General features: G+C 42.4%; 1 protein-coding gene across 1 annotated transcript in view; it reads left to right on the forward strand.

Annotated features, from left to right (window-relative positions):
* LOC125886025 (complement C3-like) overlaps nucleotides 1–23,633 on the forward strand; it is a 42,373-nt gene that overhangs the window by 16,034 nt on the left and 2,706 nt on the right. Inside the window, exons 16-41 of the mRNA XM_049571926.1 lie at nucleotides 72–201; nucleotides 629–697; nucleotides 1,986–2,183; nucleotides 2,306–2,423; nucleotides 2,538–2,626; nucleotides 3,277–3,416; nucleotides 4,309–4,521; nucleotides 7,002–7,065; nucleotides 7,206–7,295; nucleotides 10,116–10,322; nucleotides 10,691–10,766; nucleotides 10,895–11,054; nucleotides 11,194–11,289; nucleotides 13,175–13,325; nucleotides 13,789–13,874; nucleotides 14,185–14,262; nucleotides 15,448–15,603; nucleotides 15,832–15,894; nucleotides 20,661–20,742; nucleotides 20,886–20,934; nucleotides 21,097–21,187; nucleotides 21,305–21,394; nucleotides 21,479–21,581; nucleotides 21,763–21,852; nucleotides 22,606–22,698; nucleotides 22,850–22,933. Of these exons, the coding sequence (XP_049427883.1) occupies nucleotides 72–201; nucleotides 629–697; nucleotides 1,986–2,183; nucleotides 2,306–2,423; nucleotides 2,538–2,626; nucleotides 3,277–3,416; nucleotides 4,309–4,521; nucleotides 7,002–7,065; nucleotides 7,206–7,295; nucleotides 10,116–10,322; nucleotides 10,691–10,766; nucleotides 10,895–11,054; nucleotides 11,194–11,289; nucleotides 13,175–13,325; nucleotides 13,789–13,874; nucleotides 14,185–14,262; nucleotides 15,448–15,603; nucleotides 15,832–15,894; nucleotides 20,661–20,742; nucleotides 20,886–20,934; nucleotides 21,097–21,187; nucleotides 21,305–21,394; nucleotides 21,479–21,581; nucleotides 21,763–21,852; nucleotides 22,606–22,698; nucleotides 22,850–22,933 (2,866 nt within the window). The remainder of the gene's footprint in view (nucleotides 1–71; nucleotides 202–628; nucleotides 698–1,985; nucleotides 2,184–2,305; nucleotides 2,424–2,537; nucleotides 2,627–3,276; nucleotides 3,417–4,308; nucleotides 4,522–7,001; nucleotides 7,066–7,205; nucleotides 7,296–10,115; nucleotides 10,323–10,690; nucleotides 10,767–10,894; nucleotides 11,055–11,193; nucleotides 11,290–13,174; nucleotides 13,326–13,788; nucleotides 13,875–14,184; nucleotides 14,263–15,447; nucleotides 15,604–15,831; nucleotides 15,895–20,660; nucleotides 20,743–20,885; nucleotides 20,935–21,096; nucleotides 21,188–21,304; nucleotides 21,395–21,478; nucleotides 21,582–21,762; nucleotides 21,853–22,605; nucleotides 22,699–22,849; nucleotides 22,934–23,633) is intronic.

Below are 23,633 nucleotides of genomic sequence, written 5' to 3' on the forward strand. Positions count from 1 at the left end.
ATGACTGTTTAACTTACATAGAGTAACACTATGTCTTGTTTGTTGTATTTATGTGTGTGAATCGTGCTCAGGTGTGGGATATTGTAGAGAAGTATGACACAGGCTGCACACCAGGTGGAGGGAAGGACGGTATGGGTGTGTTTTACGATGCTGGGCTGTTGTTTGAGTCAAGCACGGCTTCTGGGACTCCCTACAGACAAGGTGACACTACTTCTTACTACTTTCTCTTCCCTACCCTGAACATACCTCTTTTTTAGGCTTTCATATTATATCAATGAAACATCACTAACCAGGAGAGGTGGGTGTAAAAGTTTGGGGTTCTCTTTCATAGCATTCGCTTTGATGTCTCACTGTGGGATATGCCCCCTCTGTGGCTACCAGTCACAACATTGATATCAATGCTTTGCTTCTTTATCTATGACTGACGCAGCATCACAATGTCATACTCTCATCCGTGTCAAAGCTAATGTTCTATTTTATCTGGTAGCGGATGACTCTACTGCTGGGCACTAGTTGCTAAAGATACTAATCCAACTGCTCTCACTATAGGTTTTTTTTCTTGAAAATTCAAGTCTAGGTCCAACCTTGTTGGGTTCTGTTAAAGATCTTATCTGTGTTGCATTGCCAGAATTGAAGTGTCCATCCACGAGCAGAAAGAAACGGAGCACTACTATAATGGAGGTCAGGACCACCTTAGGTAAGGCTCACAACTCTGTATGGCTTAGTATCCTCATGTTCAGTCATCTTCCTTCCCACAAATCAGGCTCTCCGTTATGATTGTTGTAACTCTATTTATACTTTTTACTCATACTTAATGTGTCAATCTATTCCTTCATACTGCTACTTTACTACATTGAAGAGAGAAATCCCTCCTTTTCAGTGGCACCCCCACAGAAAATTCATAGTGGTGGCCGGATGGGTCCACTGAAAATCCTGGGGTGGCCCACAAAAACCAAAAGCCATGACTGAATTTCAGGAAGTTGCTTATTTAAGTATATAGGCTAGAAAACTATGCGGTTACATGATGGCTTCTCATTTGGAATGAAATAAAAAATCAGTTTAATCAGTTTTAATCGCCTTTATTCTGGTCTGCGCAAGGTTTGTGGCAGGAAACCGGTTATTGCAACGAGTCCGACTGTTCTATCTCAGCCCGTGGCCGTGGAAATGAGCATGTGCAGAAAGACCGGAATGAACTTAAAGAGGAATGAGTGTATACAAGTGCGAGAAATTCTTTCATTCGGAATTAGAAATGGAAATATTCCAGCCCCTTACATCGTATTGAATTTTCAATTGCATTGGCCATTTTCATTCCAAATTAGGTGTTTACAATGTCAGTAAGGAGAGTTAAGGAATCGCATACTGATACACTCTGGTTTCTTAATTTACATTTAATAATACTAATCCTCTGATGACTAATACTCTCACTGTTAATGTTTTAAGTTCCAAAACAATTAAAAAGACAAATATAAAGCTAATTTAAAGGAGTACATTGACTGTAAGGAACAAAACATTTACTGGGAACAAGAATTCTCAAGTTTAGGAAAGACCTGGGTGTACCCATGGAAACCATTTTCATTTAGATAATTTGAGGTGAGAGTTTAAGGGACCCCTTAAAAAAATTGCCATGCCAGTTGTTCCCACGCTCAAATCTAGGCTAAGTTTGGAGCATTATCCCGACAAGCTATGCCGACATGGTTGGTACCAATGGATGCCTTACGTTGTCTAGTTTCACAAGATATCACTACCTTTGCACTGACTTGAAAAATAAGCACGTCAGAAGCTCTTAAAGACAGTAATACAAGCCTCCAATTATTTTTGCCACTAGGGGGCCTAAGGATAGTGTGTGTTACATGTTTTACATATTGTGATTTTGGGCTATCTAAATAAAACTGACTTGACTAAGAAATATGACATACAGATTTGTATATTTACAAATTGTACTTCATTTCTTCTTACCTTTATCTATCTGTACCCTTTCTTTCCAGCAAGTCAATATGAAGACCAACTGGAACATGACTGTTGTTTGGATGGCATGATAGAAACCCCCCTCTCATACTCCTGTGAGAGACGCTCAGAGTACATCAGTGATGGTGCAGCCTGTGTTGCAGCCTTCATACACTGCTGCAAGGAGATGGAAAGCCAGCGAGCTGAGAGGAAGGAGGATATTCTCCTGCTTGCTCGCAGTAAGAGACGGGACGAGGGATGGGTTGAAGCCCTACGTGGTTATCATCATGGTTATACTGGTAGTTAGAAAACAACAGCTGCCTCCCAATGGAAAATACTAACATTTTTAATAACACTTTAGGTGAGGAAGATGACAGTTACATGGACAGCAATGAAATTGTGTCTCGCACAAAGTTTCCTGAAAGTTGGTTGTGGTCAGATATCACGCTGCCGGCTTGTCCTCGGGAAAAACCTAACTGGTGAGTCAACTGAAATATGAACAAAGAAAATACACTGTTGACTAAATTAATGACATTACGAGGATTCAGAGCTACCCTGTACCTCTTAAACAGTAACACTTTTCATTGTTTCAGTGACACCACATCATGGTCGAAAAATATTCCTTTGCAAGACTCAATCACAACCTGGCAGTTCATTGGCATCAGTCTGTCAAGAACTCAAGGTGAGGATTCAGTGACTAACATGTGTTTTTAGCCGGGCTCAGATCACAAGAGTTTTGGGTGAGATCATCCCCTATTCCACCCTTTTGACAATCAGAGGAAAAATCAGGTCTAGAACTTGGGTTAGTACCAACGTCAGCCCAGATTATCTGGCAATGTGAGAGGTTTACAGACCCAGTCTTAAACCTCCCTAACTGTTCGCAGACTGTTATATTTTAATCAGGAGAGACATGTTTTTTATAGTAAAATGAATATTCATTAACATGTGCACATGCAAATGAAAAATGGAAATAGTCTTTGGCGATTAGACCCCATAGAGATGGTACGATTTAAGGAGGGTGATGAATCCATGTGTGATGCACCATTATTTTCAAATCTTATAGTGTGTGCCTATTTGAGATTACAGAGAAGGACATCTGTTTTTGAAGTGCATGAAGTGAACCGATTTCAAAATTTGTTAGGATTTTAAAACTACGGTAGTCTGAGCCCTGCCAACTCCTGCCTATGTGATGCTTTGCTTTGCGTCTGTGCCCCATGTATTTTGGCCATTAGTTGTGTCTCTAACCTTAAAACTCTCCCATCTCTTACATCTTTCCCTGCATCTCTTTCTGTTTCATCTATTGTTTTGATTTTTATCTCTTTTATCTTAAAGGAATCTGTGTCGCTGAGCCCTTAGAGGTAATTGTCCGCAAGGAATTCTTCATCGATCTCAGGCTGCCGTACTCTGCTGTTCGTGGAGAGCAGCTAGAAGTAAAGGCAATCCTCCACAACTACAGCCCAGATCCTATCACCGTAAGTCTGTATTACTGTTTTATGCCAGAACCAATGAGAAATTGTATAAAGCATTACACTTTTTCCTTGCAACCACATTTAATTGATAGAGAAAATATACAAATTAGTGCATAAAAATTCACCACATTGGAGGAAATTAAGTTTCTGATGCTCAATACTTTCAGGGGGAGGACCCCTAACCTTCCCAGTTTCATATGTGTCCCTCTAAATGTTGAAACAAAAAACTGAGCATAGCGTTAGTTCAGGCAGGACACGTTGTCAGGCTCAGCTCACATCCCTGCTACTTTAGCTGATTTCAAGCAGCCCTTTCAAGTGGTGAGTCAGCTGATAGATCACATGATTCCTTTCTATGCAACCAATTGGTGAATCTCATTCAGGGTGCCCTATTTAAACTGCTCTGGCCTGCCTACTGTTGCTGCTTCCTCTGCAAGCTGCTTCACAACCTGCCTCCAACCCAGCTCCTCCTTTTTATGCTTTGTCTGACTTATCAGAGTCATTTCTGTTTGTCACTGATGCTGCTCTGTTCTCTTCCCGGGGGGTCTTTGCTGCTGCTCTCCCTGCCTTAGCTTTTCCATGTAGGTGCATGGAAGGGCACGGAGGTGTGCTCTCTCTGCCTCAGGCTTTCTGTGTGGGCCCAAGGAAAGGCAGAAAGGCCCCAGAACATACCTTCAAATATAATACCGCAAATGGAAATAAAGGTTTTTTTGTTTGTTTGTTTGTTTTGTTTTTTGACTAAGGTGGTCCTGACTGAACTACACCGTTGGTTAGATGACCTAAAATGAAACTGATGATTATGATCCTCATTATCCACTCAGTGTGGGAAGGGAGCTTCATCTTTGATCAACGGTACATATACCTCAGTCTTTGTCTCCATCTTTGTCTTGTTTTCAAGGTGCGTGTGGATCTGATTGAGAAGGAGCATGTGTGCAGTTCAGCTTCTAAACGTGGAAAGTATCGTCAGGAAGTCAACATTGGGCCCCAAACTACACGATCTGTACCTTACGTCATTATTCCCATGAAAGATGGACAATACCCCGTTGAGGTCAAAGCAGCCGTTAAAGATTCGTCGCTCAATGATGGAATCATGAAGATGCTGCTGGTGGTGGTAAGAGAAACAGACTCCATGTCCGAGGGTTTAGAGCATCTTTATTCCATATTACAAATGTTCTCTTAAATGTTCAAATTTCAGTTAAAGAAAGTTTCAACTTTTCATTTCATCTCTGGTCATTGTGGTTGGAGTGTCTATAAAGCCACTTTCAGGCAGTTGCAACCAGTTTGGGTGGATGCTCAGCTGGGATGTCAAATGCAGTAGGGCTGCACAATATCAGGAAAACATGAGATATGCAATGTTATTGAATACTGCAATGACAATATGACAATAAATAATCAAATATTGAAGTATACAGTTTTAATGTTCTAATGTTTAACCCTATGGGCCCGAATGACGCATAGTGCGTCCAAATTCACACCTGTTCTTCTCTATTGATTTTCTCCGCGACCGTGCGTCATAGCAAGAAGCCACGCATATCACGTGAAACAACGGAATTGTAGCTTTCCGACAAGACCAAGCACTTGTCGGTAGTCCAATGTTTTCACAGTGAAAAAAAATGATAAAGTTACACTAAAATGATGTATAACAAAGCTTACATACAGCTCTGCACACACATTACTCTTGGATGGATTACTCGCGAATGCAGGCTCACACAGAAATGCCACGCATATCACATTAAAGCGCAGGACCAGAGCTTTCCAGTGATACCACACACATCATTGTGCTGTCATCCCATCATGCTATAAATACAGATTGATTGTCTACAAAATAAAAACCTGACGCATTTCTTTACAATCCATTATACAGATCTTGTTATCAGTCACTTCATATAGTGAGGAATATCTTATCTTACCACGTCTTAGGCTTGCGTGTGTTTCTCCCTTTCTATCCACATTTGTAGTCCGGCTTTCAATATGCAAACATCTCCATATTGTCCAGTTGACACTCCATCAAACTTTGTATGACAAGACCAGCCACTTCACCTTTGCGCACCCAGACAACAGTAGCCTAATTATGCATGCTGACAGGGCCGTAGTCACCATATACATTGAGGGGAACCTTTATATACTATACATATGTACAAATATCATACAAATGTTACATTTTGAGCACCAAAATCATCTAGCCAGTAGAAGGTAGATCAGATGTGGTAAATGATTGTGATTTTTGATAATCCCATAGAAAAAGAATATATATGGATAATCCATTAAATAATTTACTGTATAAATTCAATTGTCCAACATTTTGAGAAATCTGCTGATTCTCTTTCATTCTGAGAAGAGTTTCCTTTTCACTTATTGAGACTGAACAAAACAGGAAAAACATAAAAAAAGAAATAAATTTGCAAGATATGTACTGTAAGAAAATGATGGACGGTGAAAATATTTTTTCAGCACAGTGCATCTCTTGGACAGTAAAACATCACTGGGTCATCACTGACATGAATCAATACAATATCAACCAGTAGCACAATCACATTATCACAATGTAGCATTATCAGGGGGAAAAAACATGGCACGTCCCCTGAAGGGTAAGGCACCATCATCACTGACATGAGTGAATACAGACTCTGTTGTCACAGCAGACATTGTGATGTAAGATTTAAATTCAATGTTACTGTATACAGGTGGTCCACTGGGACCTCCGTGCCATCCAACCACTTTACCAGAAAACAACAGCACACCGAGCTTTAGAGAGCTGGGGATGAGGGCAGGTGGCTGGGCGGACAAGTGTCAGATCTGTGCAGAGCACCAGAAGAAAAACAATGACACCTCACCAAAACACAAGTTTCACTCTCAGTGGTTTCTGTGACAAGAGATATACTTTCAGAATTAGTAGGCCTAAAGTCACCCAACACCACCAATTCAACACCATTTGCAGTGTATGAATGCATGGCACATGTAGGCTAAATATACTATTTATCGCAGTTCAAAACATTTTTTGTAATAATGTAATCAAGCATGCTGATATTACGATGAAGGTAAATTTTCCATTTATTGTGGAGCCCTAATAAGCAGCCACTTGCTAGAGTGTGGAATCAAGTCCTATTCAATGAAAAAATGCATGACTGTCCATTAAGCCACTGACAACATCATTTGTCTAAGCTATCCAGAATCATTACAAGTCACAACAGTATGCTTTGGTTAGCTTTAGGCAGAAAGACAACACTTTTAGGTTATAAATTTAAGTTATAAATTTAGGTAGAAGTAAGTACGTAGTGAAAGTTTAGGGAAATGTGGTTTGGGTTAAAAGAGGTACTTATGGCTAAAGGAGCTTTGTTGTCATGGTTACAGTAATCATGTGTTTTTAGGCTGTTAGGTTATTGTTGGCGTGTGTTGAAAAGAACATTGACTGTTGACTGGAGACAGGAAATGAACAGCAATCCCCTGTGTTACAAACAGACATCTTTTGGGGCAAAGCTTGTTAATGTTAATCATATCAGCCTTTTCAAGTTGAACTGTATTTTGTTACACACTAGCAGAAAAAGATAACTCTGTGATTTCTAATGTTTATTCTAACTGTTGTTTTTCCAGCCTGAAGGTGTACTGGTTAAACATCCTCAGATTATAACTCTAGACCCCACTAATAAAGGTGTAGGTGAGTTTACCCATAAAATAACATCATAATATAGTAATTAGTTCAAATAAACACAAGAAGTTTGTGCTCTACACAAGTAACATTGTATTTTTATCACCTGCTAACTGAGCGCCACCCTTTGCCACTGTTTCTCTTTTTAGGTGGTAAACAAGAAGAAACTCTCAACAGTGGAATTCCTAAGAAAGATTTGGCTCCAAACACACCTACCAGCACACAGATCTCTGTGACAGGTGAGATACATTTGGTCATGTTACGTGATACTGTGTTTGTACACTGAACTCTGCACTGGTGGAAACTGGTATTGACCCAAGTGGGAAATGATAATGGGAAATGTTGGGGACCTTATGCCTCCGCGCCAGCAACAGTTATGTTTTTGGGTTATCCGTTCATTCATCGGTCTGTCTGTTCGTCTGTCTTTGCATCCCATTTTCGTCAGTGTGATATCTCAAGAAGGCCTTAAGGGAATTCCTTGGAATTTGGCGCAAACTTCCACTTAGGTAAATGACCTCACAAAACATGTTTTTGGCCATAACTCAAGAATACATAGACACAAATGTCAAATAGGATAAAAAAGTGATGATATTTTAAATCCAAAAGTTAGAAGGTCAGCTTCACTGTTACATCATAATGTTTTGCAAAAACAACCATAACTCAGGCATTGAAGGGGAGACGTTTGGTCAAATACTGAATACTAAACTTGGTTGTCCATCTTGAAACTGTGATGATAGTACAGATCTTTTCTACTATTGGGTTGAAAATGAGTGTGAAGCATTCATGTTTTAGACAACGTAGCGTCTATGCAGCAACATCCATATTTGAAGCATTGTCTGCTGTCATGGCAACATATGAGTCTGAAAGAAGAAGAAAATCCGCACACTGAATTAGAGCTCCCAGTAAGTTTTTAATGATTAAAAAAGCAACGTTTCGACCCAAACGGTCTTCCTCAGGCAACTTCAAAAGAATGAATGAAAAGGCAGGTGGCAGGTATACATATAGGCTAAGAGCCAGGTGTCATCCCACCCACATCATCTGTCAATCAAACAATCAGACAGTCGTTCAAGTGAGCCATATATAGGCATATGATGGCTACTTAGTATGCACAAAGGATTTGCTTATCAATAAGTGCAAAGAATACAGATATACAAAATAAACAAATTGTTATTGGGGAAACACATAGTACAAAAGAGACAACTGTGACCCATATATAGGCAGGCATAGTTCGGTGCCATCTTGGTGCCCATAGCAATACCCTTTGATTGTAAGTAGAAGTCATCTTCAAACCTGAAATAGTTGCTGCTGAGAACTATGTGAGCTAGATCTAAAATGCATTCAGTACTGGGTTTGGATGTAACTGGGCGTTGGCTCAAAAAATGCTCTAATGCCTCTATACCACCTCTTTCTGGAATACAAGTATACAGTGACTGGACATCAAAAGTAGCCAAAAGAAGAGAGTCAGTGACATTATTATCTTTTCTTCTTCTTCTTCTTTCTGCATGGACCCACATTATCCAGCACCTGACCTAAAGCAGGATTGGATGTGTGCACAACTACTCTGTCTTCACTCTGTCTTCAACATATGAGTCTGGACAGACATTGATATTAACAGCAACTGCTACTTGACTGGTTTGTGGAGACATATAGACGCTTTCGAGATCTACGTCATCGCCTCTCACAAACAGGATGCGCCCCAGTCTCGAGTCCCATGTATGAGAGCAGCGGATTTATTATCTTTTCTTTATATAATTTATTAACATTAACTTTTTGTCATGTCTTCCTGTTGTGTCATGGGATGCCAGAGCAGATCTAGTAAAAACAAAGAACTTAAATTTCACCGGATTCCAAAGGGCAAAAGACCCTTCAGTGCTAACTGGAGAAGACCATTTAGCCTTTTTGGTTTGTGGAAGCTGATTTGTTTCAGTGGAGCTGGCTGGACCTCTCTCCTGGACATCTTCCACATGCACGGTCCTGATGTACAGGACGCCTTCTCTGTCCTCCCCATCCTAACATATAGCTCAAATGCATAACAGGTAACTTACTGGCTATTAACACACTGAAGTTGTAGGTTATGTTGTGCTCTCAGAATTAACGCTATTCAAATAATAGGTGGTGCTGTGTAACTTATGAGAAATGCTAGTTAGCCACATAATAGTCATAGTCAAGTAAGCTTGGAGTTGGATATTGTCAGCTAGCTAGCTAACGTTACTTACCCTGCCATGCATGAGCAGTTTGCGGTCAAGACGAAGTTCCTGGGTTTGTTTATAACAACCCTGCCTGGTACATGGTGGTTTTGTGTCACTGTCGTTGGCTAGGAAGTACTACAGCTTTCAGGACACAAAATCCTTCATTCAGATCATTGTACATGATGTGGGCCATTTGGTTGGATCGTCCATCCATTCCTTTGGATCCCTCAAATATGGATCTGGATGTCTTTCGTCGTTAGCCAACATTCATTTGTTAAAATAGCATTCCCGATCCTTGGGATTGAGTGACTTCACATATCTCCCCGGGCGGCACGGTGGTGCGATGGTTAGCACTGTTGCCTCACAGCAAGAGGGTTGCCGGTTCGATCCCTGTGCGGAGTTTGCATGTTCTCCCCGTGTCAGCGTGGGTTCTCTCCGGGCACTCCAGCTTCCTCCCACAGTCCAAAGACATGCAGATTGGGGACTAGGTTAATTGATAACTCTAAATTGTCCGTAGGTGTGAATGTGAGCGTGAATGGTTGTTTGTCTCTATGTGTCAGCCCTGCGATAGTCTGGCGACCTGTCCAGGGTGTACCCTGCCTCTCGCCCGATGTCAGCTGGGATAGGCTCCAGCCCCCCCGCGACCCTCAAGAGGATGAAGCAGTTAGAAGATGAATGAATGAGTGAACGTATCTCCCCAGCTCTGCCATGTTTACTGCTGCCCTGTTGCACGCGCATAGCGAGTCACGTGATCACTATTTACCAACACTCAAGGGGTCTATAACAATGAGTTGGTAATTCTAGTTTTTAGTTGTTTCCTCCTGATGCTTTATGACATGTTTTTTTCTCTGTTTGTGTGTGTACGTGCAGGGAGAGAACAAGTTTCTGCACTGGTGGAGCACGCCATTAGTGGGAACTCTATGGGTAGTCTGATCATCTTGCCCTCAGGCTGTGGAGAGCAGAACATTGCCAGCATGACCCTTCCGGTCATTGCAGCCACATATTTGGACAAAACCAACCAGTGGGAAGCTGTGGGCTTTCAAAAACGTAATGAAGCCCTACAAAACATAAAGACCGGTAAGCTCACACACAGATATATTTGTTAGCACAGATACCAAAAATCTTAAGGCGCCTCTGTGTGGGGTTTTAAATTGTCTGACTTGACCAAAGTGGTATGAAAAAAGACAGTGTGGTAGACAGTAATGCACACTACCCCTGCCCACAGAAACAAGCTTGGGCCACAGAGAATTATTGGTCTAGGCAAACACATAGACTCATAAACCACAGATGTTTTCACCAAACCTGCCAGCAGATTAATTTGAAAGATGCTATAATCACAGAAAAAAATGTAACAGGACTCCTCCAACTGATTTCCAGTCAATAAGAATCAGTAGAGAGTTGCAATGCAGTCACTAAAAAGGTTGTGTGTTTTTGTTTGTGTACAGGCTACCTGAATGAGCTGGCCTATCGTAAAACTGATGGGTCTTTTGGTGTGTTTACTCATTCCAAAGGTAGCACCTGGTGAGGCATTTGAACATCCTTGACCTCAAAATGTTTACAGATCCTCCTTTAACTTAGATTCTGACTTGCACATACATAAAACTAAACTAACACCCTCTCCTCTCCTCTCCTCTCCTCTCCTCTCCAAGGCTGACAGCATATGTTGCCAAGGTGTTTGCCATGGCCAGCAATCTGGTGGCGGTGCAAAGGGAATATATCTGTGAAGCCATCAAGTTTCTGATTCTCAATGCCCAGCAACCTGACGGCTTGTTTAGAGAGATTGGATATGTGTACAGTCACGCTATGCGTGTGCGTGCAACTATTCAATTTATCTCAATTCCTCATTTGGTGTCAGAAAAATAGTTAATCAAGATAAAAACAATAACATGTCATTAACTATTATTTTATATGAATAAAAACGTGTGTGTGTGTGTGTGTGTGTGTGTAGGGTGATGTGGAAGGCAGAGATTCAGATGTCTCCATGACGGCCTTCTGCCTCATTGCCATGCAAGAGTCACGTGCACAATGTGAAGCCACTGTCAGTGTGAGTACCTTACCCTTGTTTTCTCTGTTTTTTCTTTTCATACTGGTATAGCACATAATGCAGTTTACGCTAAAAGAGAGGCAGGATTACTTTTTGAAATTCTTAATAATTCTTTAATTATTTCTTTATTTATTCAGAGAGCGGTAGACAAAAGCCAGGTTATCTGCTGGGCAGCCTGTGGTGTTAGATTTGTACCGAAGCATTAAATCCAGTGATGACACAGTCAGTCAAAATATAAGTGGTGTCACTACTGCCTTTTTTGTTTTTTAAAATTATGCTAAATAAAGGTTATATTATAAAAACAGACCACTCTTCCACAGTCTACATCTCTGCTTTCAAATACTGTAGCAGATTGAAAGCTATATGAAACTATCTAACTAGCGCATTTGTTTCGTTTTTGACCACTGAACATCATAATGTTACATGCTAACATGAGGAACATATGCTGTGCGAGTTAGAAAACAAACTTTCCGAGTGCTGTGGTGGCTCTTTGGTGGACACTGTTGCTGTCGCCAACAATGCAATGCTGAAATTATGAATTGTGACCAAAGTGGCCCTTCCAATGTTTTCAGCTAAATCTCCAGACATGTTGGCAAGCAAGGAGAGCATGGAGAAAGTGACCGACAGTGGAGTGTACCCATAAATTCCGCAACTTCAGTGTTAGCAGATGGGACACTAAAGACTTAAAGTACATGTAAAATAAAATTTCCCCAATCATGGTTTCTGTCATTTTAGGTAGTTCTTATCACGCTGATGTATGCTCAAGTGTTCATTTTCTCCAGTTAGTTTGGTTTTAATTCGTTATTTGATGCTGGAAAAACAGTCTGACCATGTGGGCTTTTATTTTGGTACTTCTGCTGACAGCAAGCGTACATTTGCTAAATATTAAGTTTCACCAAGCACATGTAGATTTAACATTTAACATTTAGAGATAACATTTAGATTTAGATTTAACATTTAGATTTAACATTTGACATTTAGATTTAGATTTAACATGTAGATTTAACATTTAGATTTAGATTAAACATTTAGATTTAGATTTCACATGTAGATTTAACATTTAGATTTAGATTTAACATGTAGATTTAGATTTAACATTTAGATTTAGATTAAACATTTAGACTTAGATTTCACATGTAGATTTAACATTTAGATTTAGATTTAACATTTAACATTTAGATTTAGATTTTAACACTTAGATTTAAAATTTAGATTTAAATTCATCATTTAGGTTTAATATTTAATATTTAGATTTAACTGTGGCATTATATAAAACATATTTCAAATATTGCTGTAGATGTGGTAAAAAGTGACTTTAAAAAATTCACACCACTTTTTTAAATGTTGTTTGAAGCTAAATGTGGTAAAATGTTGCTGTTGATTTCAGTGTGAGACACTTTACAAACGGCACCCCATACACAGAAACCTCCGCCGCCGACTAGTGTCTTGGAGGTGAAACTGCAGAGTGACACAGACACACCACCACAGAATTATAAATGCTCACAATGGCGTAGGCCACGTGCGTAGGCTAAGGCGTAGGGTCACACAAGTATAAATCCCACTTTAGCCTGCTAACTAGGTTGGCTATGCTAACAAGCTTTCCAACAGGCTAAAATATGTTCACTAACATTAAGAATAAGGATAATGTCATTTTGCTCTGTTTTTAAAAGTCCTTTATTATTATTATTATTATTATTATTATTATTATTATTATTATTATTATTATAATTATTATTATTAGGTCTGAACTATTGTTCCAGGATCAAATCACAACATTCTTGAACAGGTGTAATAATAATAATAATAATAGAAATAAATGGATTACTATTATCTGACTGCTCTTCACTCATTTTAACTAACGTTCTTCATGTTTGTCTCTGTCCAGAGTCTGCCAAGCAGTATAAACAAAGCAGTGGCCTATCTGGAAAGGCGTCTGCCCCAGCTCAGCTACTCATATGCCGTTGCCATGACGTCATATGCCCTGGCTAATGAAAACAAACTGAACCGTGAAATCCTCTACAAGTTTATATCCCCAGGTGTCATCACACAGTAGTATACTTAAACTCATATTCAAAATTATACATCCACAAATAATTAGTATATAATGTTTATTAGAGCCCAGCTGACACATATGGTTGATATACTGTACCTATACTACTGGTAAAAAAAAAAAAATTGAATCACTACATTTAAGGGATCTTTATCAGATATGCTTACTTGTGTTAAGTGTTAAAAACCAAATATATGATTTTCTTTAATCTCTCAAATATTGATATCCATATTGGCCTAAACAATCCTTTTTTCAGTCAGGCTTTCAAATTCATAGATCAGATGACCTACAAGGAGAAAAATTAGTTAAAATTTGGAAAACTGAACATATGATCAAAATATTAGAGAATTAGGATTGCTCCAGGACGAGCAGAATAAATTAAAGATTTGTGTGTGTGTGTGTGTGTGTGTGTGTGTGTGTGTGTGTGTGTGTGTGTGTGTCTTCCTCAGAGTTGTCCCACTGGCCAGTAACTAAGGGGCACGATTACACACTGGAGGCCACAGCTTACGCTCTTCTTGCTCTGGTCAAGGCCAAGGTGAGCATGTCCCACTTGTGTGTGTGTTTCACGAGGAGTTTTCATCCATGCTACCTCAGTAAAAAAGGTCAAGGTTTTGGAAACAAAAGTCAGTGAAATGTGTCGCTATGTAATGCCACTGACTCAAAATGTCTCTTTTTTTTCAGTTTTTGCTCATATACTTAACAGAATGGATCTTAGATAGATAGATAGATAGATAGATAGATAGATAGATTACAGAATCAGGACTTCTCTCCATTTCCACTAAAGTTAATGAAGTTAAGTCAACCACAGAAAAATTCAACCGTTTACTTGCCTTCTGTTATTAAAGCTTTTTGAAGATGCCGGACCAGTTGTGAGATGGTTCACTGGTCAGCAGAGGGTGTACGGGGGTTACGGATCAACTCAGGTAACACAGACCCTTCTCTCCATCTTGATACCATGGGCTCTAGTTTCGCAGACAGGGTGAGGTGGGGGCGCAGCACACCTGCGCTTCGCCAACTGGGTGTGGCCAGGCGGATTATGAAAGTTTGGCACACCATGCACACTGGCGCAGCTACTCGTCTGTCCCACCTCCGTCCCTCCTACCTGCGCAAGTCGGAAAGAGGGAGGAGAGAAGGTGTGGAGTGGGTTTTACACACATCACATCAATCAAATGAGCCCCTCTCCTCGCCCTTAAATGCGCCGCGCAAGTTTACTCAGTTTGCCATGGCAGAGGAGAGCAGCAGCGTCAGACAGCCAAACTTCTCCCAGGAGGAAACTGATGTTTTGGAATATACGGAACTGCGAGCAGACCTCCACGAGCTGATGATGCAAAGGTAGCCTGGGAGGAGGTCACCACAATTGTAAATCAATGTTGCGTTTCTCTCTCATTCTCTCTCGCAGTCTCACTTTCTTTTGACTTTGCTAAGATGACAGATGCTGAATATATACTCACTGTCTGATGCTGTGGCTGTTTGTGGTTGGCTGAGAGGGATGTGAACTCATTAGTTTGCAGCTGTTTAATCAAATCAGGTTGGGTTTCCATTACGCCTGCCAAACATGCCAAACGGTGCCAATCCCCTTTGATCTGACATCAGATGTGACGGGACAGTCGATATAGAGATACATTTATGTGCTGATTGCAGATAGTTGCATTGAATAGAGGTTTTTGGTTATTTATTGCATTGTTAATGTGCCTGATATTCTGGAAACCTGTCTGTGAAGTTTTGGTGACGTGTGCGCACTGTCCACCGGTCAGCCAAACTTACACCGGCTGCGCTCCGCCTGGGCTGACAGTAGACCTGGTTTCAGCTGGCGAGCTTTTAGCGCACCTTCGGCGAAGCCTTTTGGCACGAAACTGTCACTGTGCCAAGCTGGATCTGTCGACACCTCCCCCTGCTGCGCCGCCACACCCATCTCGGCGCACCTCGGTCTGCCAAACTACCAAACTGAGCGCGCCTCGGGTTGCGCTGCTCGAAACTAGCTCTGCACAGGGTTCGCCACCCTGCACCACCCTGTGCTGCACCGGGAAACTAGAGCCCCTTATGTTAACTTATAACTTATTTCTTCCAAAGTCGTATTTTCTCTTCCTCATTTTTTTTTCTCTCTCTAGGCTACTATAATGGTGTACCAGGCTGTAGCAGAGTACTGGGCCAGTGCTAAAGAACCAGAGTATGACCTGAATGTGGACATCTTGTTGCCAGGCAGGTCAAAGCCAGAAAAGTTCAACTTCAACAGGCTCAACCACTACGCCACAAGAACATCTAAAGTGAGAAGACATACAAACTAACATGTACTGGCTCATTGATATCATCATTGCTGAAGTTTTCTGTACGTTTCCCATATGAGTTTTAAGATGAGGAATTAGGAAAATATTAGAGAGTTAGGATTGCTCCAGGACGAGCAGAATAAATTAAAGATTTGTGTGTGTGTGTGTGTGTGTGTGTGTGTGTGTGTGTGTGTGTGTGTGTGTCTGCACATATTAAAATTCCCACAGCTCAATGATATAAACCAGGATGTGAAAGTGACTGCCACGGGCTCAGGAGAAGCAACAGTGAAAGTAAGTACTGTACAATACATTATTGTTAAGAATTGTATCACCTGTTATGTATTAAAGGTGACCTTTTATGCAAAATTCTTTTTTTTACATGAATATCTGTCCTTGGTGTGTTTAGAGACCAATGAGATGCAGCAGCAAAACTTGGTAGTCCTCAGGGTACTTTGTTTAGTCAACTCAAACAATGAGAAACAGACAGAAAACAAATGCACATAGGGAAAACTCCTGTAATTAAAGCTGTCTGATCGTCAAGTGGATTGATAATGCTTGGTCACGTAATGAATGTTTGAAACAACCAAAGCAGTTATAAAACTTTATATACCTGTAATACATATACAAATGTCAAGTTGAAGGTGATTTGCGTGAGGCATAAGGGAAATTGTAATAAAATTGGTAATCATCCACTTATAGTGGTCACTTTGACCAGGACACGAATTTACGGCTCCAAGGCAAACCCCTAGGAACACTGTTCAGCCTGGAAGCCATTTTTACCAGTGGCCTCACACAGTGTTACAGCGAAAAAATCCCCTGCTCCCTGAAAAGCTTTTTCCCCATAGACAATGATTATTAAAGAGAAGTCTGTAGAACGGTTGACAAGACACGTCAAACTGCAAAGAAGGTTGATTATGACTCTTTCTATTATGAAGTTTTGATCCATGGAGGTTTTAAAGTTTGTAGAACTTTCCCAAGCCAAATAAACTGATTTGACAATCTGTGACATCGTCACAATGTGAAGTCTATGACTCGAGTGGGAACTCGCAGGTGGGGCCAGCTACTACTGTACATATTCAATGGGAAGCATACAGCAGAAGTAAATCCTTAAGCTAATAGTTTCTTCTGGCATACGCTTCAGGTAAGCAACTCCATTGGAATGAAAAGGTGCCATCTTGGCATCTAGTATGTTGGTATCATAGATCTATGCTCCTAAGATAAAAAAAGGAATGATGAAGAAATGATCACCCTGACATTCTTACACTAACCCCAACCAATCTTACTCCTGTTGTCTAAACTTAACCAATCCAACCATCAAAGGCAATGAGTACTAGCCAATACAAAGAGTAGGACAGGTCATTCCTTTACCATCCTAGGAAACACAAATTCGCGACCTGGTCAGTTATGATCACTACTGTATTAAAACGTTGGGTTACATAACGTAATCCCTGGTTCTTTGAAAACAGAGTGAGGTGCTTCACTATGGGAATCGCTCTCGGCATGACCATTACGGAAGCTCCAATGACACAACGTCTGTCTTGACAGACAGGTCGACTCGTGGGAGGCCCCGCCCCCTCTATATATCACAGTCGACCCCCCGACCAGGTCATTCTATACCGGTTTCTTCCTCCAGCAATGCAAGGAGGGAAATGTTGGTGAAACACCTCACTCTGTTATCAAAGAACCAGGGGTTACGTTAAGTAACCCAACATTCTTTTTCTAACTTCGTTAGGTGTTTCACTATGGGAGATATGGCCCACTCCCAGATTGCATGTTCTCCCGAAGCCATCCGGCTCCAGTCTGACGTATTAAACGGCCTCCGAAGCCCCTGTCCCCAGCACCGCATGGGCTAGGGACTTGTCAGAAACGTCCAGCCTGTAAAATCTCACAAATGTGTGTGGTGTGGCCCAACTTGCCGCAGCACAAATGTCCTCAACTCTGACCCCTTTAAACAGAGCCCATGAAGTAGCCATGCCTCTGGTAGAGTGAGCTTTTAACCCTGCAGGAAGCTGCAGACCCCCGCATCTGTAAGCCAGCTCTATGGCCTCCACAATCCAGTGGGATAACCTCTGGCGGGACAGTGGTTTCCCCTTGTGGGGCGTAGCCCAGGACACGAACAGCTGGTCACTCCTCCGGAACCCTGCTGTCCTGTCCACATACAGACGTAATGCCCGCACCAGGCATAAAGTATTCAGTTTGCAATCATCCGCTGTCTCAAATGGGGGAGGGTGAAAAGCCCCCAGTTCCACCGTGGTCCACCTGTACACACACTCCACTACTTTAGGTACAAAGGCCGGGTTAGGCCTTAAACACACCTTAGATCCCCCTGGGGCAAACTGCATACAGGCTGAGCATGTCGACAGTGCCTGTAGATCACTCACTTGCTTTGCTGTAGTCAAAGCTAAGAGCACCACAGTTTTGAGTGAGAGGAACTTCAATCCCACACCTTCCAAAGGTTCAAATGGATGTCGAGAAAGGGCATCTAACCCCATTGACAAATCCCATAATGGCACCAGCGGCCTAGAAACAGGGCGTTTGTGGCGCTCCCCCTTCATAAAGCTGCCACCAACGGGTGTTGGTCCAGTGTTTTATCACCCAGGCCCAAATGGCACGCTGAGATAGCCGCCAAGTAAACCTTAATTGTGGAAAAGGCTTTCCCTCTGTCCAACAGATCCTGAAGAAAACAGAGGATATCCTTCACTGAGCATTGAAAGGAGACAATCTGCCTCTCCTCGCACCACTTCTCAAATACCTGCCATTTACCACTGTATAGTGAGCGGGTGGAAGAGGCCCTCGCACACTGAATAGTGTGGATCACACCGGGGGGCAGTCCGATTGCATACAGATTCAGCCTTTCACGGGCCAGGCCCAGAGTGCCACCAGTTCAGGGTAGGGATGGTAAATCTCCCCCCCAGCCTGGGACAAGAGGACCCTGTGCGGCGGGAGGGGCCACAGCTGGCCCGACAGCAGCTGCGCTATCTCTGCCACCCAGTGTCTGGATGGCCACCGTGGTGCTATCAGGATCAGTGACAAACCCTGCTCCCTCACTCTGGCTAGAGTGGGGGAAATCAGGCTGAGGGGAGGGAACGGATACAATAGGACTTCTGGCCACGGGTGAGCCAGTGCACCCACACCCAATGGTGCATTTGCATCTGCCAGGGAGAACTACAGAGGACACTGTGCGTTTTCCTGCGATGCAAACAGATCTACGGCAGCCTGGCCATATCTCTGAAACACCTGAGCCACAACTTGGGGATGAAGTTTCCACTCCCCAAACAGGATTTCCTCTTGACATGAGATCCGCTCCTCTGTTCAGCACTCCTGCTACGTGCATCGCCCACAGCGACCTGAGCCGAGAGCTGCTCCACAGAATAATCTTGCGAGCCAATCTGTGTAGCTGCAACGAATGTGTGCCCCCCTGACAGTTTGCATACGCCACCACCGTGGAGTTGTCGGACTTTAACAGAACATGTTTGTCCCTGAGGAGCAGCAAAAAATGTTTCAGTGCTAGAAATACTGCCATTAACTCCAAATAGTTTATGTGAGCATGGGTCAGCGCCGATGGTCAGATGCCGTTCACAGCTCTGCCCTCGAAGGTCGCTCCCCATCCTGTCAGTGACGCGTCCATTGTCATGACAACCCTCGATGCTACTGTCCCCAGGCACGCTCCCTGAGAGAAAATCGCCGGGTTCCGCCACTGATGGAGAGCCCCCATGCCCTCTGGTGAAACCGTCACCAGACGGTGGAGGTGACAGCGGGGGCACAGTTTTAGTGATGTCACCCATCTCTGCACATCCCTTATCATGAGGAGGCCCAGCCTCACTACCGATATGACTGACGCCATCAAACCCAGTAACCATCTGACCAGCCCTTTGAGGCTTGCGGCTGATGGTCAGCTTTTGCTCCGGTGGCTGGAGCAGCTAGGCTAGGGTCTTGGCCGCTAGCGCTAGTCACCGCCACTCTCAATCTCTTCTCCAGGATTTAGCCTTGTGAAAAATGCTGGTTAAAGCTGGTGTAAGCCTAGCTATAACTGTGTAATAGCCTGCCGCTACGCGATAGCTATGTGCTCCGAGAGTCCGGTTAGCCAACAAGCTAATGTTAGCTGACCTGACCGGGGTCAGGTCAGTGTTAGCCCAAAGCTAATGTAATTTGTAAATTAATACACCGTAGCCCACAGGAATAGCTCGCCACAACGCAGACACTATTCCCAGTCCCTAAATCACTTCTTAAGAAGCTTACCAACACAATCCAAGTCGCTGCCGGTACTGCGCTAGGCAACGTGTTCCTATAACGGGACGTTTATTAGCTGTTAAGCAGGTATCCGACTTTCCTGGATGCGCTGAGGGAGCTTAGTAATGTTTCCGCATGGGAAAAAAGTGAGAATGACCTGGTCGGGGGGGGGTCAACTGTGATATATAGAGGGGGCAGGGCCTCCCACGAGTTGACCTGTCTGTCAAGACAGACGTTGTGTCAGTGGAGCTTCCGTAATGGTCACGCCGAGAGCCATTCCCATAGTGAAACACCAACGAAGTTAGAAAAAGAGCCGTGGATTTATTGAGACCACCTTACAGGCAAGACCCTTTTTCATTCCTATAAAGTTGCTCAGTGGTGCATGAATCCAAAAAAGCTCTATTTCTATGATATGACATTACTGGGATGGTCAACGCTGCTTCCACATCACTGTCCAAGACTTCCACTGGCCATGATACCTACATCCGGTTTAGCACAACACCAACTTGAATGGGGGCAAAATGATTTAATCTTGCAGCTCTCCTACACCTTCCAAATGGAACAAATCCTAATAGTTAAACAAATAATTTCCTAGGGGTTGTGATGCTCACAAAAATGTACCCACTGATTTACAGCCATCTCTCACACAATGTAAGTCTATGGGTAGAAGTATTTTTGGGTCCAATGGCATCATGTAACGGATTCAGGAGTTTTAATTCTACTGTTTGGCCACTAATGAAAATAGGCATCAAAGCCCGGTGCACTTTTTTGGGGCCTGACTAGAACAGTCTATCACATATTAAGATGCACTTTTCTCCATGTGACAGATGGTGTCGCTGTATTATGCTCTGCCTAAAGAAAAGGAGAGTGACTGTCAGAAGTTTAACCTGTCAGTGCAGCTCCTCCCAGGTATTTTGCCCGTATTTGTTGTAATTTTTCCTGTTTGCCATCCATTTTCCCGCTGGCTAGCAGTCTTCTTGCCATGTATTTTTCTTTTATGAGAAAAAACAAAAACAAAAATCAAATGCTGATTAGATGTTTTGCTCCTGCAGAGAAAATGGAAGAGGATGAGAACATATACAGGCTGAGAATAGAGGTTTTGTAAGTACACGTCATGCTGATGACTGTTAGTAACATGGCTTTACACAAAACATTTTGCAACTAGCTATAGCCCCTACAATAACCTTTATGAGTTTGTTAGGGTGTTGCTTAGTTTCTTTATGTCTTCTTTCATTTTAATTATTCTGTCCATTCTGTGTACAGCTATAAGGACAGAGAGAGCGATGCATCCATGACAATCTTGGATATTGGGTTGCTTACTGGCTTCACTCCCAACACAAATGACCTGGACTTAGTAAGAACTACAAATACACATATACCCACGCAATGTTCAGTCAGTGTGTATTGTTGGGAGGAACAAACTGTGTTTTATGGTTTGGAAAGTCGTCTGACAACGTGTGATTGTGTGTAGTTGGCTAAAGGACGTGCCCGCACCATTGCGAAATATGAGATGAACACAGTCCTGTCAGAAAGAGGCTCACTCATCATCTACCTGGACAAGGTGAGACATCACTGTTTCCTACCTCTACACACTTTCTCTCTGCCTTGTTATTTCTTTATTTATCTGTTTCAAATTTGTCCGCAGGTTTCTCACACAAGACCCGAGGAGATCAGTTTTAGGATCAATCAGAAGCTGAAAGTGGGAGTCTTACAACCAGCTGCCGTGTCTGTCTATGAATACTATGACCGTGAGTCTCAAAATACTAAGAAATTTATGATGTCTCCATGTGCTTTGCTGCTTGTAGATGTCCCGGTAGATGACATAGTGGATAAGCAGGCATCATTAGCTACATTTTTGAATTCTTTATGTTCATTTTTTGATAAACTGCAGTTACCACTAAATATTTTTATCTTTGATTCTTGTTGCAGAAAGACATTGTGTGAAATTCTACCATCCAGAGAGGAAAGCTGGACAGCTACTGCGGCTCTGTAGAAATGATGAATGCACGTGTGCAGAAGGTAAACGGGATGACGTCAATCAGACCTAATCTATCTACTGTAAACATACATTTGCCCCAAACATCTAAAGACAACACAAACATTGTGCTTAACAGAGGTAAAGCACTGATCAGATGTTTTGGGCTTATCATCTGCACTGTCTGTAAACTGCAGCAATGTATTATTGTATCTTAATAAAGTGGGAGACTTTTGGCCAAAAGAAAATTAAAAAAAGATTAAAGTCTGCAGCCATGTTGATGAGTGTTGTACCTAGTTTCTCCCATAGACTGTAAATAGTTGGACATAGCTAACGTGATGTCACCCATTGGTTTGTAAACCCTTTTAGAGTCCTCAATTTTAGCATTTTGTCTTTCGCCAACTTGGTTATGTGCAGCCAGATGTTACGATATTTGGGTGAGGCTTGCACTGTCAAAGATCAAGGAGTGGATCTGACTGAGAAGCAGGGGACACTATCGATAGACAGCCCGTCACTCTGAGCGGTCTGACCTTAATTATACATAACTTTAAGCCTTAATAAAATGTAGGTGTTACAGGAGTTATATAAAAATTCATCCACCGTTCAGTTTCTGTGAACGGGGAAATTAGCTTTAGAGACCAAATCCTATTCTTGTACCAGGCTGTAAACATGTTTATTTTTGCTGTGAAGGTAGGTATTATAACATGTGTGTCTATGTGGATTGACTGGCTTCAACTCATCAACACACATCCACATGTTCCTATTTATTGGTTAACTTGTGCCTTGTGAATTTCCAGAGAACTGCAGTATGCAGAAGAAGGAAGAGGTCACCAATGATCAGCGAACAGCTAAGGCCTGTGAGAGTACACCAACCAGCAAAATAGATTTTGGTAAGAGAGCGTACATGGACTGCATTAATACAACACTTTTATTCGAAAAATGTGTGTGTATGCTTGTGTGAGTTAGTGATTGAGAGAATAAGTAAGCAAGGGAGCCAGTGAGGTATCTGCATCTTACAATCTGCATCTTTTCTGCCCTCAGTGTACAAAGTGAGGCTGGAAGGGTTTACAGACGGTTTGTCCACTGACATTTACACAGCGATGGTACTGGAAGTCATTAAAGAAGGTGGGTATTTATCCTGAACTGCCTTAAATGTACGACCCTCTGATGTTTCTAAGGTGCCTTACAGGTGAAGGTGGCATAAAGATTTGTTTGCCTCTTTCAGAAATTTGATGGGCACATTGAGTCTCAGTGGTGTTTTCAATCAGACAGAAAAATTATGGCAGTCTAAAGGAAAAGTTCAACATTTTTTAAAACGCTCATTCACTATATTTACAGGGAGTTAGATGACAAGATTGATACCATTCATGTGTTGTTACGCATGAAGCTTCCTCAAGCAGCCAGCTAATTAGGGGCTGGGTATAGAAGGCTCATTTTGGCCAAAATGAGTTTCCACTGTGGGGTGGCTGGGCTCAGTCTTAGAGATAGGGTGAGGAGCTTAGACACTGTAGGGAGCTCGGAGTAGAGCCGCTGCTCCTTCACGTCAAAGAGGCCAGTTGAGGTCGTTCGGGCATCTGATTAGGATGCCTCCTGGGAACCTCCTGTTAAAGGTGTTCCGGGCATGTCCCACTGGTAGGAGGCCCCGGGGCAGACCCAGAACATGCTGAAGGATTACATATCCCATCTGGCATGGGAACACCTTGGGGTCCCCCAGGTGGAACTGGAAAGTGTTGTTTCGGAGAGGGACGTCTGGGGTGCTTTGCTTGGCCCGCTGCCCCGCAACCCCGCTGCAGCGGATGAAAATAAATGGAAGGATGGATGGAAG

Source organism: Epinephelus fuscoguttatus, linkage group LG3 (assembly GCF_011397635.1).
Source record: "Epinephelus fuscoguttatus linkage group LG3, E.fuscoguttatus.final_Chr_v1".
Taxonomy (NCBI): domain Eukaryota; kingdom Metazoa; phylum Chordata; class Actinopteri; order Perciformes; family Serranidae; genus Epinephelus; species Epinephelus fuscoguttatus.